Raw genomic sequence first — 13,910 nt, forward strand, 5'->3', positions numbered from 1 at the left:
GAAAACTTTGGTATGAGAAGGTCCTTTGTTCAAGAAGCTCCAATAGCTCTCTCTTTTTTGCCTCTGAGATGGATAATAAGTCCTTCTGTTTAACTTGTAAAGCTCTTCAGAATCATCTAATCCAACTCTTTCATTTCACAGATGAGAAATCAAAGCTCAATTCGGTTGAAAGACTTCCCCAAGATCATACAGATAGTAACTAAACTCATATTCGAACCTAGGTCTTTTGACTTCAAATCCAGCAATCTTTATATATAATCTCTTCATTTCCTTCTACCTCCAACAATCTCTGTTAAGTGTAGAATAAGACTATCATTCTTGGAAACAAACAAACCTGGGTTTAAATCTCAGTTCTGCCATTTACTGGTTGTGTGACTTTGTCCACGTCATTATACGTTTTTGAGAATTAGTTTCTTTATCTGTAAAAAGGTGATAGTTTTGGGCATGTTGTCCTCTCCCCACATTAGTCTATTTACTCCTTGGAGCTGTTTTCACCTCTCTTTGGATTTCCAGTGCTTGGCACAGTACCTGGCAAATATTAGCTGCTTGGCAAATGCTTGTTGAATTGATTTGAATTGGTGCTAATAACATTTGAATGACCCATATTCTGGAACTAGAGTTAGAAAGATCAAAGTTCAAATCTGGATTCCAACATTTAACTGCGTGACCCTTAAGCAAGTCAGTGAATCTCCATGTGCCTCAATTTCCTCATCTGTAAAATGGGGATAATAATAGCACCTACCTCCCAGGATTGTTGTAAAGATAACATAAGACAATATTTGTAAAATGTGGTGTAAACTTTTAGGAGCTGCATAAATCCTAACTATTATTTGCTATTACTATCATTAGTAAAGATCTTTCCAAACCTTAAAGGTAAAGGAATGGGTTCCTTTTCTTTTTTCTTGTCTATAATTTGGCATTAGAGATAAAGCCCTGGACTTGATATATCAAGGCTTAGCCTCTGAGACTTACCTAGTTATAGGACACTGACAAAAATGATGCTTTCTGTGCCTGATGCCCACTCCACAGTATATACATTAGCAGGAAAATGACAAGGTAATGAGGTGGTTGCTGCTGATAGCTACCCAAATCTTTCTCTGCTGCCTCTTGTGGCACGGTACCTTTGGGTGACTCAATAAGTGACTCACCAGTGACTAGCTCAGCAGGCACGTTTCTTCTCATGATTCATGAGACTAAATGCAAGCACATTATCTTGGAAATACAAGAAACTGCTTTCCTACAAAGATACCCTGCTGAGATATCAGGACAGTTGTCACTTCTGCTGCAGCTAAAATTCTACCTTCAACAGGAAGCCTTTCTTAACCCTTCCATAATTCTAGTGCCTCTCCTCTGTTGATTATTTTTTTATGGAGCTTATAGAACATAGCCTGTTGGTACATAATTGTTTGTGTCTTCTCTCCCCTATTTGACTGCAAGTTCCTTGACGGCAGGAACTGTCTTTTGCCTTTCTTTGTATCCCCCATGCTTAGCACAGTTCCTGACACATAGTAGGCATTTGATAAATCCTTAAGGACTGACTGTTATGGGAACTGAGAAGGCCATACTGTTTCACTTAATTATATGACTGCTTACTCATTGCATGGCATTCCCCTTCCTACCACTACCCAATTTAAAAAAAAAAATTGTCTCCTTGATGGCAAAATGTCTATTGCCTTATCATGTGACCAGGTAGGAGGAAGAGGTACCACCAATTATCAGGGTCTGGGATTCACTACTGTAGAGTGAAGGTTGCCAAGCAATAAAGAAGCATCCGCTGGTAGATTTGGAAGCCTTACCCCGTAGTTCTTCAAGCTGGGTGCCTTCGCTGTGTTCCACTCTCTGCTCCTTGCCAGCATTCCCTGTAAAGAAGAGATGAAAAAAGAAAGATAACAGGAATAGTTTCCCTTCCCTAAAATATGCTTAGAGACTGGAATCAGTGTGGTACCCTGGAAAGGTTGGTAAATTTGGAGTCAAAGGACCTGGGATTGACTTCTGGGATCTCAAGAAAAATACTCCATCTTAATTTCTCCATCTGTGAAAAGATGGACATAGACAAGATGATCTGAGATGATTTCTGGCTCTAAATCTAAAATTCTATGACTACTAAAATCTTTACAATGTCTCCCCCCATCCTTTCTCCTTAGAATACTGAGAACATGGGCTCGGTAATGACTATACTATATGTTAGAACTGCAGCAGGACACTGGAGCGACACAACAACCAACCAATCAGAAGGATTCCTGAGGCTTAGAGCTGTTTGACATACCAGTGATCCTTTGTGAGTGAATTTGGAGATGCCCGTAGCTGCCCCAAACCACAGAATCAACCTTGATCAGCTCAAGGGCAGCCTTGAGCAGAAACTACAGACTCGAGACTTTATTCGGGACTTTCTAAACATTCTGGCTTGTTGTATCTATAGATGTCCTCCTCCCTTTAGCCCCAACCCCTGCTCAAAAGCCTCTAGAAATTATATCATTCCACCTCTTTTCCACTACCCTTTGAGCTGAGAATTCTCTCCCTCTCTGGTCCCTTATAAGTTCTTCTCTCATAAGTTCTTCTCAGATAATAACTGCTTTTGATTGGTATGTTAAATTCTGTTTCACTTCAGGTCCCTTTACGGGCCCAGGGGGGGTCTTTTGTTAACAATACTTAGCTCAAGTTGGGACAGCTAGATGGCACAGTGTATAAAACACTGGCCCTAGAGTCAGGAGGATCTGAGTTCAAATTTCACTGCAGACACTTATTAGCTGTGTGACCCTGAGCAAGTCTTAACCCCAATTGCCATAAAAACCCCATCCAGGGCCATCTCTAGTCATCCTGATATATATATATATATATATATATATATATATATATATATATATATATATATATATATATTGCCACAGGATCCAAATGGCTCAGGAGGAGAGAGTGAGGTTGGTGACCTTGCACAGCCCTCTCTCACTCAAATGCAATTCAGTGAAAGTCATGACATCATCCCTTTGTCAGGGTTCTCTTGAATAATGAAGGACAAACAACAACAATGAAGATGCTGCCTCCTACAGGAAGCCTTTACTCATCCCCTCTTGGTACTAGCTTAGTATAGCCTTATTGTATTTAACTGTCTTGGAAGGAACCTCAGAATGCTTTAAGTCCAATTGTTATTTCAGGAGGAATCCTATCAAGACTATGCTTGAGCGGGCAACTAGGTGGCATAGTGGATAAAGCACCGGCCCTCAATTCAGGAGGACCTGAATTCAAATCTGCCCTTAGACACTTTACATTTACTTGCTATGTGACCCTGGGCAAGTCACTTAACCCTCATTGCCCCCCCCCCAAAAAAAAAAGACTATGCTTGAAAATGTATAGTGCAAAGCAAGTACCAATAGCTTTCCATTTCACCTTTTGGACAGCTCTAATTGTCAGGAAGCATTTCCTTATTTTGAGCAGAACTACCCCTCCCTTCAATCTTCAACAATTATTCCCAGTTTTGTCCTCTGAGGCCAAATGAAACACCTAATACTCACCCTGCCTTTCCTCATATTACTTATCCATGGTTGCTTATCCATTTTATGCTTCCCTTTCTTATAATAGACCATAAAATCCTTGGCGGGGGGACTTGTTTTGTTTTGTTTTGTATCCCCATCTCTATTACAATGCCTTGAATATTTTGCAGGTGCTTAATAAGTCCTTGACGAATTGAATTGGATTGGCATAGTAGAAAGAACACCAGATTTTGAGCCAGAGGAGGAGTAGGCTCTAGTCCCAGCTCTGCTAATTACTACCTGCATGACCTCTGGCGGTGAGTCATTTAACCTCCTGGGCCCTTATCTTTCTCCTCTGCAAAACTATTATTGGACTAGGTGGTCTCTAAGATCCCTGTTAGCTCTAAATCCTATAATCCTATTCTTATTTTTTTTAAAGATGACATTTCACAAAAACAAAAATGAGGAGGAAAACAACAAATGTCATTTATAAGAGCAACATCACGTATTTGATATTTTAGAATATGTGACATTGAACACATGGCAAGAGTAAACAGTGGGTGAGATCACCCTGGCACCACTCCTGTTCCTTTTCTGTACCAACATTCTAAGTATAATCAGCCTATTAATGGAAATTGCCTTTTCACCCATGCTATATCCATAGATTATCAGTCTTGCTAAAGGAGAATCCACTGAGCATTGCTTTTCGTTAAGAGAGAATAATCGTCCTTTGTTTCACTCACTGATTAGTGTCTAAATGTCTGAAATATGTCTAGCATCCACAGAAGCATAATCTTTGAAGATCAGTTATTGAATAAAACTTTCCAAAAGGGCGGGGGGAGAGAAGGAAAGAGAGATCCCTTTTCAAATTCCACTGTCAAATGGAAACAGAAGGGAAGAGAATTCTTTGACTTCTAAGACCTGAAGATATGAAGGAGTCAGGTTCTAAATACCCATGGGACTCTTGTGTGGGCAGAGAAACTAAGGCTAGACTCAGTACAAGTTGACTTCCTTATTAGGTTATGTAATGCAATTAACTCGCAAATGATAAACTCTGGGGGAAGGGAAGGTTGAAATGATTATGTAACATTATGTGTCCACAAGAATAATAATAAACAAAATAATAGCTCCTGGGTTTAGAGAGCTTAGCAGTTTACCTAGAGTTTGTTGACATTTCATTGGATCCTCACAGAGGAAGGGGTAGGGGGAAGGGAAGGGGATAAGCATTTATTAAACACCTACTACATGATAGAATTTAGCACAGTGCTAAGCACTTTATAAATATTATCTCATTTCATCCTCACAATAACTCTGTGAGGTAGGTTCTATTATTATCTCCATTTTACAATGGAGGAAATTGAGGCAATCAGAAATTAAGTGACTCACCCAAGGTCACACAGTTAGTAAGTGTTTGAGAGTAGATTTGAACTCAGGTCTTCTTGTCTTCAGGTCCAGCACTCTAGTCACAGAATTATCTAGCTTCTAGCTGCCAAAATAACAGCACCCCTATTATCTCCAATGTATTCTGTTTATGTATATGTATGCATGTGCATACATACACACACACATATATATACACACATATAAATTGTATATATAATATAGGCGTGTATATGTGTGTATATATACATATACATATGTGTATACATACACATATGCATTTATACATAGATGATTGCACATGGTCATTCCCCATTAAACTGTGAACTCTTTGAAAGCAGGCATTGTCTTTTGCCTTTCTTTGTAGCTCCAGTTCGTAACACAATTCTTGGCCTATAATAGGCTCTTAATTAATGTTTGTTGATTGACCTTGACACATAGACATGGCAGGTCTTTATTACAGTTCCCATCTCACAGATAAGGAGACTGAGGTCCCAAGAGGTTAAATGACTTGCCAGAGAGCTTCTAAGAGGAAAAGTCAGGCTTTGAACCCAATTCCTCTGAGTACAAAACTAGTGCTATGTATTTGGGCATTAACTCTGTTTCTACTCTTAAATATATCTGTTGAATTAATATTTGAAAAGTTCTATGTTTTCTTTTTTTTTTTTTTTTTGCAGGGCAATGGGGGTTAAGTGACTTGCCCACGGTCACACAGCTATTAAGTGTCAAGTGTCTGAGGCCAGATTTGAACTCAGGTACTCCTGAATCCCGGGCCAGTGCTTTATCCACTGCGCCACCTAGCTGCCCCAGTTCTATGTTTTCTAATGAAGTGATTTCTAATTCCTGGAATGCCTCCCAGTATTTTGTTCAGACCATAAGTCTGTGCCCATTATAGCATAATTTGTGTTGTTATTTATTTGTGAGAGGAAGGAGTATAGCAGAGAGGGCATTGCCTTTAGGATCTGCAGAATTGGGTTGAAATCTCACCTTTGTCACTTAATACCTGTGACACTTCCAGGAAGTCATTTAACATCTCTAGGCCCTAGTTTCCCAACTATAAGATGCAGTTACTGCTGGTTCAGGTGTTATTCAGTTACACTGACTCTTAATGACCCTATATTTTCTGGGCAATGATACTCTAGTAGTTTGCCATTTCCTTCTCCACCTAATTTTACAAATGAGGAAACTGAGGCAAACAGAGTAAATTGACTTGCCCAGTGTCACTCAGCTAGTGTCTGAAGCCAGATTTGAATTCAGGATGGTCTCTTTCTGACTCCGGGACTGGCATCCTGTGCACTATGACATCACCTAAATGACCATAAAATGTACAGGTTGGATCGGATAGTTGCTAAGGCCTCCTCTATCTCTCCAACTTTCATCTCAGAATAATGATTCTAGTGGCTTGCAAGCATCTGAGACAATGTCATAGAGAGGGCTCATGGGTTTAATTTGCATTTGCTCCAGTACCTCTGGATCCCACCCTCAACATCTCACCAAAAAGTCATGTTCCATTATATGGAATACTAACTGCAAGAGGACCTTGCCATCTCAAAGACATATGGAAATCCTTCCTCTTTAAACAAAGTCATGGGATCTCAAATATAGTAGAATGTAAGTTCCTTGATATTTGGTTTTTCTTTACAACTTTGTGGTCTCAGCACCTACCTAGCAGAGGAGGTGTTTAATAAATGCTTGTTGAATGGAACTGATTAGAAAGCTGAAAGCAATCTTGGAATGTTTCATATCCAACTGTTATTTCAGCAGGAGTCTATTGTATAATGGCACCTCCAGACCATGCCTGAAAACCTCCCAAGGTTGCTCAAGTCACTTTTGATCAACTCTAATTGTTCAGAAGCGTTCCCTTATTTTGAGTTGAAATTTACTACCATGTATAGCTTTCACCCATTGCCACTAGTTTTACCCTTTGAGGCTAAGGAAAATGTGTCCCAACCCTCTTTGGATCCCTTCCAATACTTAAGCCGGGAATCTTGGCACCAGACTGTAGGAAATGACAGAGATGGAAGAAACATCAGAAGACATCTAGTCCAATATAGACCTAAACGAGGACACCCCCCCCCAAAATGATCATGCAGGCTTTCCTTAAAGACCTCCAATCTTCACCCACTACTACCAGCCAAGACAAGCTTGTTGAACTTTGGAACAGCTCTCCTTGTTTGGAAATCATAGCTCCTCTCCAACTCCTAAGTAAGCTCATCTGCACTTTGCAACTTTCAGCCATCTTTACTAGTTCTTTTGCCTTCTGTAACCAAAAAGAACAACATTAATCCTACTTCCACATGCTAGACATTCAAATAAAATTTTCTCTTCTCCAGGCTAGAAATCACTAGTTATTTCAACCATTTCTCAGATGTCATGATCTATTAATTATCCTGCTTGGACTCCTTTAGATACTCTCCATCTTATTATTGCCCTTTCTAAAGGGAGGTATCTAGAATTTAACATAATATTCAGCATGTGGTCTGATGGAGCAGTATACAATAGCACTATTTCCTCCCTAGGCCTATAAATTGCCCTCTTAATACAGTCAAAGATTGCAATAGCTCTCTTGGTTGCTGTATCACACTGTTGACTCATTTAGCCTGAAGTCCACAAAATTCCTCAGATCCGTTTTTTTTTTTTTTTTTTTTTTGGTGAGGCAATTGGGGTTAAGTGACTTGCCCAGGTTCATACAGCTAGTGAGTATCAAGCGTCTGTGGGCGGATTTGAATTCAGGTCCTCCTGAATCCAGGGCCGGTGTTTTATCTATTGCGCCACCTAGATGCCCCTTCCTCATATCCTTTTTGAGCAAAATTCTATCTATCCATACATATCTCCCCCATATTAAGACTTTGTGTTTCTTCCCATTAAATTTCTTTCTTTCTTTTTGGAGGCAGTTAGGGTTAAGTGACTTGCCCAGGGTCGGCTTTGAACTCAGTTCTGCATGACTCTAGGGCTGATGCTGTTTCTACTGTGCTCCCTAGTTGCCCCCTTCCCATTAAATGTCATACTATTTGATTCAAGCCACTATTTCACCTTGTCAAGAGCTTCACGATTTTGTTTCTCTCATCCCATATGTCAAGTCTCCCTCCCAGTCTTGTGTCATCTGAAAGTTTAATAAGCATGTCCTTTATGCCTTCAACCGAGTCATTAATAATAATCTCAAACAGAATAAAGCAAAAGATAGAGCCTACAGCCACTCTACTAGAGACCTCCCTCCAGGCTAACATTAATCTTTTTTATCATTCTCTTTGGGTCTACATATTTAAACTGCTCTGAATTCATCGACCTATACAATTTCCAGGTCATGGCTTTTCATCTCATTTGCCAGGACAGTGTAAGAGACTGTGTCTTATGTTGTTTGGTAACCGAGGAATGCTATGCTTACCACAGTCCCCTGATCTATGAGCCTAGGAAACCTGTGAGAGGAAAGCAGGGGAAGGAAAGGAGATTAATTTGGCATGAAAGAAGCACTACGTTGTAGAGTAAATAGTGCTGAATTTAAGAGACTGGGAGACCCTAATCTGTATACTGTCTCTGATACTTAGTGTACGTGGAGAAGTCATTTAATCTCTCTGAGACTCAGTTTGCTCATCTGTAAAATGAGGTTAATAATTCCTGTAACATGCAGAACCAGGTATACAGTAATAACAATATTATTTGAAGAATAACTGTGACAGACTAAGTTATTCTGAGTATTATGTTTTGGTTTTTGTTTTTTTTTTGAGAGGCAATGAGGGTTAAGTGACTTGCCCAGGGTCGCACAGCTAGTAAGTGTTAAGTGTCTGAGGCCCGATTTGAACTCAGGTACTCCTGACTCCAGGGCCGGTGCTCTATCCACTGCGCCACCTAGCTGCCCCTATTCTGAGTATTATGAATACTTGAGTTAGAAAGGACCTATGAAGGAAGATGCTATCCACCTTCAGAAAAAGGGCTGATAAATAGAAGTAGTTTTATATATATATATTAGAAAGGACCTATGAAGGAAGATGCTATCCACCTTCAGAAAAAGGGCTGATAAATAGAAGTAGTTTTATATATATATATATATATATATATATATATATATATATATATATATATGTGTGTGTGTGTGTGTGTGTGTGTGTGTGAAATGGTAGCCTTCTCTAGTGTGGGGTAGGGAGGAAAAGAGGGAGACAGATTTGAAATTAAATGTAACAAATATAAATTTAATTAATTAAAAAAATAAAATAATCTCATCCTTAAAAATAATTATTTCTGAAACACTTAGGGTTGTTGTGAGGTTCAAATAAAATAATTCACATGAAGCACTCTGCAAATTCTAAGATGCTCTAGATGTATCTAGTTACTATGATTCTGAGTTCTTGAGAAAAGCACGCTAGCTCACAGTGACCATATAAAGATTATTATGGAGAGGTTGACTCCACAAAGACAAATGAAGGTGATAAAGTCTTTCATATAAGTATGGGAAAATTATAAGAGAAATTCTAGTCCTTGAAAATCTACAATGGGGTATGAATTATTCAGAAGCAGTATCTTCGGTGGTCAGAGTAGCCAGATGATTGACCAAATAATTGCACCATTTTCTTTTTGCTGTGTAATAACAGCTTATAGGCAGGTACATGAGGTAAGTCATAGAATTATGCTTCAGGAAAAGTCTTCAGTCTATGACAGGGACTTAACTGCCCCAAGTGGTGAAATCAGCAAGGAAAAATGAAAGCAAACTAAGTGGGCAAACTCAACTTTGACTTCTCTTAGCAATCAGATCCTGAGTAACTAATAATGGTTTCCTACATTTCTAGGACTCTTTGGTGCTTCTTTCTTTCTTTTTTGGGGGGTGGGGTGGGGAATGAAGGTTAAGTGACTTGCCCAGGGTCACACAGCTAGTAAGTGTCAAGTGTCTGAGGCCAGATTTAAACTCAGGTCCTCCTGAATCCAGGGCTGGTGCTCTATCCACTGTGCCACCTAGCTGCCCTTGGAGCTTTTTTCAAAACACATTGCCAGCATTGTATTCAATAATCAAACTATTACCTGGAACCTTAATTACTTTGGACACAACATTATGTTAGATACCCACGGATTCTGTAGTTACAGACAGCATCATTTTATGGTTTTCTGTCTTAGCCTTCCAGCCTCATTAACAGCAAGGAGTCTAAGAATAAGAAAGGAAATGAAGGAATAAAGGAAATTTAAGACTTGAAGTAGTCCTTAGAACATTGCTTTCAACTTCCTCAGGTCACAAATGAGGAAACTGGTTCCCAAAGAGCTGAAGGGGGTCTTTAATCTGTTCATTTATCCTGTGTGTGTATTCTGTGCCTACCATCTATTGGCATGTGTGTGTGTGTGTGTGCGCATGTTTGTATATTGGCACATATTTGTTTTCATTATTGTCTCCTCTGTTACACTATGAACTTCTTGAGAACAAGAACTGTCTTTTCCTTTTCTCTGCATCCCCAGCTCTTAGCAAAGGGCTTGGCACATAGTGGGTGCTTAACAAATTCTCATTGACTGACTGGCAGTGCCACTTCAGTGTGCTGGGGACATCTTGACCAGTTGATGGTCAATTCAGTTCACCAATAAGCATTTATTAAATATGTGATAGATGCTATGTCAGGCCTTGGGGATACAAACAGCAAAGCAGAAACAACAACATTAAACAACTCAGTGTCCCTCCCCTCAAAATCCTGGGAGAGAGGAACAAAGGCAAACACAGATCGTTTCTAGCTGTGTGGCTACATGATTATAAGCAAATGATTTCACCTCTCTAAACTTCAGTGACAGGCAGCTGGGGGGGCAGTGAATAGAGTACCAGGCCTGGAGTTAGGAAGGCTGATGTTCAAATTTGACCTTAGAAACTTACTAGCTATGTAACCCTGGGCAAGTGATTAAACACCGTTTACCTCAGTTTCCTCATCTGTAAAATGAGCCATAGAAGGAAATGACAAACCATTCCAGTACCTATCCCAAGAAAATGCCAAACAGGGCCACAAAAGTTAGACATGACGAAACATCCACAACCAAAACTTCAGTTTCTTCACCCATAAATTGGTGAAAATAATATAATTGTTGAAGGTTCCTGACAGTGTTCTCAAAACCTAATATGGCCATAATCATGTGAGTTTTTAGTTGCTATTGTTGTTCTTAGGACAATGTTAAAAGAACAGTCAGAATAGTATACTTAATGTTAGAAATATATGCATGCAATATAATAAGTTTCATGTAACTGCAGAAGCTCAGCACCCTTCCAAAGCTGCTTATCTGTTTTCAGGCTATTTTGAGAAACAATTGAGAGGGTGAAGAGGACTGTTGTGGAGACAGTTAAATAAAAAAAGGTTTTAAGTAAAGGTTAAAGGATTTGGAATTATGTAGCCAGGAGATATGAAGCAAAAGTGCAACTTCATAACACCTCAAGTACATAGAGGATTATGGTATTTGGACGATGGCCAGTCGCTCTCTCTATCTATCTACTGGAGACAGAATAAGAGAACTTAAAACTAGAAAAGGAGGCTTTAAATTAGATAAAGAAATGTTTCCACATAAATACAGATGTCCTTTTTTGGGGGATGACTTACACTTTCATCAGTGAGGGGAACTCCCTCTATTATTATAAATCAGCTTAGAGTGTTGCCTGGGTCACTTCAAGGTTATGTGTGTGTTTCTGAAAAAAGTCTGTGTGTGTGTGTGTGTGTGTATTTATGTAGACAAGTAGGGGGGGGGGAGAGAGAGAGAGAGAGAGAGAGAGAGTTATAGCTATAGGGAAAGCTAGGTAGTTCAGTAGTTAGAATGCCAATCCTGGAGTCAGGAAGACCAAGGTTCAAATCTGGCCTCAGACACTTGCTATTTGTGTGACCTTGGGGAAGTCACTTCCCCCTGTTTGCCTCAGTTTCCTCATCTATAAAGTGATCTAGAAAAGGAAATGACAAATCACTCGAGTATCTCTGCCAAGAAAAATCCAAATGGGGTCACGAAGTGTCAGACATGATTGAAAAAAAAATACAGATAGATATTTGTACTTCTAGGGGAGTTAATGTCAATATCCAATCTTGTTATCAGGAAGAACTGGGTTCAAGTCCTATCTTTGACACATAGAAGCAATATGAATGTAGGTAAGTCATTCAAGCTCTCAGTGTCCCCAGGAGACTGGCTAGGAGTGTTAACTATAGAAGAATTGCCAATCTACCCAGATGGAGGGAGTTGCACCCCAGGAATTTCGCAGACCCATGAAATCACCAGTCCATACCAAATTAATGATGATTTAAAAATAAAAGCATATCGGGGAGAGGACCTGCACTTTCATTGCTATAGGGAACTCCTAATGAAGAAATTCCCTCTATCGATGTAGATCTACAACTTCTCTATCTATGATTTATACTTAGGGAATTGTCTGGTGGCACAAAGAGATCAAGTCACTTGGCTAGGTTCATATAGCCAGTGTGTACTGGGACTTGAGCCTAGATCTTGCTGACTCTAAAGACAATCCACTCTGTCCACTAAGCAACAATGCTTCTTGTTTGTATGTCATCCACTAGAATCTCCTTAACATTTCAATGTGATATGGAAATGGATGTTCTTATTCATTCATTCAACACCATTTTGACTATGTTCTATTGGGCAAAGTCTGCTGAGTCTAATACTAATGCCCCATTATTGTTGGGGTTCAGTCATGTCCAACTCCTCATGACCCCACTTGGGGTTTCCTTGGCAAATACACTTGAGTAGTTTGCCATTTCTTTCTCCAGTCCATTTGACAGATGAGGAAACTGAGGCCAGTGACTTGCCCAGGGTCACAAAGTTAGTAAGTATCTGTTGCTAGATTTGAACTCAGGAAGATAATTTTTCCTGATTCCAGACCCAACACTCTCTCTACTGCACCACCTAGCTGTCATGGAAATGAATAGATTCTCTCAAAGGCTATTCCAGAGGAGCAGAACCTTGAGTAAGTCAAATCAATGGAGAATTATTAATTAAACACTAGGTGCAGACACTATTCTAAGTACTAGGGACAAAAAAAATGTCCTTGCCTTCAACAAGCTCATGTTGTAAAGGGGGAGACACCATGTAAATAACCAGGAAGACAGTATAAAGAAGATCACTAGAGAAGGAACTGGAAGGCAATGCAGGAGTAAAGACACTAGTAGCTGGAAAAAAATGGTGGGATTTGAGTATCTTGGGCATGGGAGACATTCAGGACAAAAGCACCACGAGAGGAGTCGGGGTGTTGTGATTGAGAAGTAGCAAGTGGGTCAGCTTAATTAAAGTAGAAGGGGGAATAAGTACAAGGAGACTGGAAAGGTAGCAAGAGCTAGATTGTGAAGAGTTTTACATGTCAGAATAGTTCATATTAGATTCCGTGGCAGCTAGGTGGCACAGCTAGGTGGCACAGTAGATAAAACACTGGGCCTGAAGACAGGACTTGGAATCCAGCCTCAGACACTTACTAGCTATGTGACTCTGGACAAGTCACTTAACGTCTGTTTGCCTCAGTTTCCTCATCTGTAAACAGAGAATACTAATGGCACCTACCTTCCAGGATTGTTGGGAAGGTTAGATGAGACAATCATTGTAAAGTGCTAGCTGTTAATAGGCAGTAAGGAAATATGTAGAGGGGGCAGAGTCAGACCTATGCTTTAGTGCCTGTGTGGAGGATGGATTGAAGTAGGTAGAATCTTAAGGTAGAGGAGACCACTTAGAAGGCTACTTCAGTAATTCAGGCAAGAGGTTGTGCAGGCCTGAATTATGCTGGTTTTAAGTAGAGGGAAATTTATATACATATACACATACATATATGTATATACACACATATATGTAAATGCATATGTGTATGTGTGTATATGTACAGAGAGTAGGGTAAGACAATAAATTGTGGACCTAAGACAGAACTTTAGAAGCTAGGAGGAGAAGCAAAAGAGAGTGATGTCACAAAATGCCAAATTGGAGAGTACATATAGGAGGAGGTGATCAACAGTGGCAAGAAACAATGAGGACCAAGAAAAGGCCATATATGTAATTGTGTTAAGGAAGGAGTGGAGGAAAGAGAGAGGGATAGGAGAGATGATGACTAATTAAGAGGCTCTTGCAATTGCC

The 13,910-nt window shown here is 39.7% G+C and overlaps 1 protein-coding gene across 3 annotated transcripts in view; it reads right to left on the bottom strand.

Annotated features, from left to right (window-relative positions):
• The window catches only part of ZMAT4 (zinc finger matrin-type 4), a 729,909-nt gene that overhangs the window by 401,258 nt on the left and 314,741 nt on the right, over window positions 1-13,910 (bottom strand). For all 3 annotated transcript variants that reach the window (XM_043989058.1, XM_043989056.1, XM_043989057.1), the window contains one exon: window positions 1,797-1,859. In XM_043989058.1, coding sequence (XP_043844993.1) covers window positions 1,797-1,859 — 63 coding nt within the window. The remainder of the gene's footprint in view (window positions 1-1,796; window positions 1,860-13,910) is intronic.

This window comes from Dromiciops gliroides, chromosome 2 (assembly GCF_019393635.1).
Source record: "Dromiciops gliroides isolate mDroGli1 chromosome 2, mDroGli1.pri, whole genome shotgun sequence".
NCBI lineage: Eukaryota > Metazoa > Chordata > Mammalia > Microbiotheria > Microbiotheriidae > Dromiciops > Dromiciops gliroides.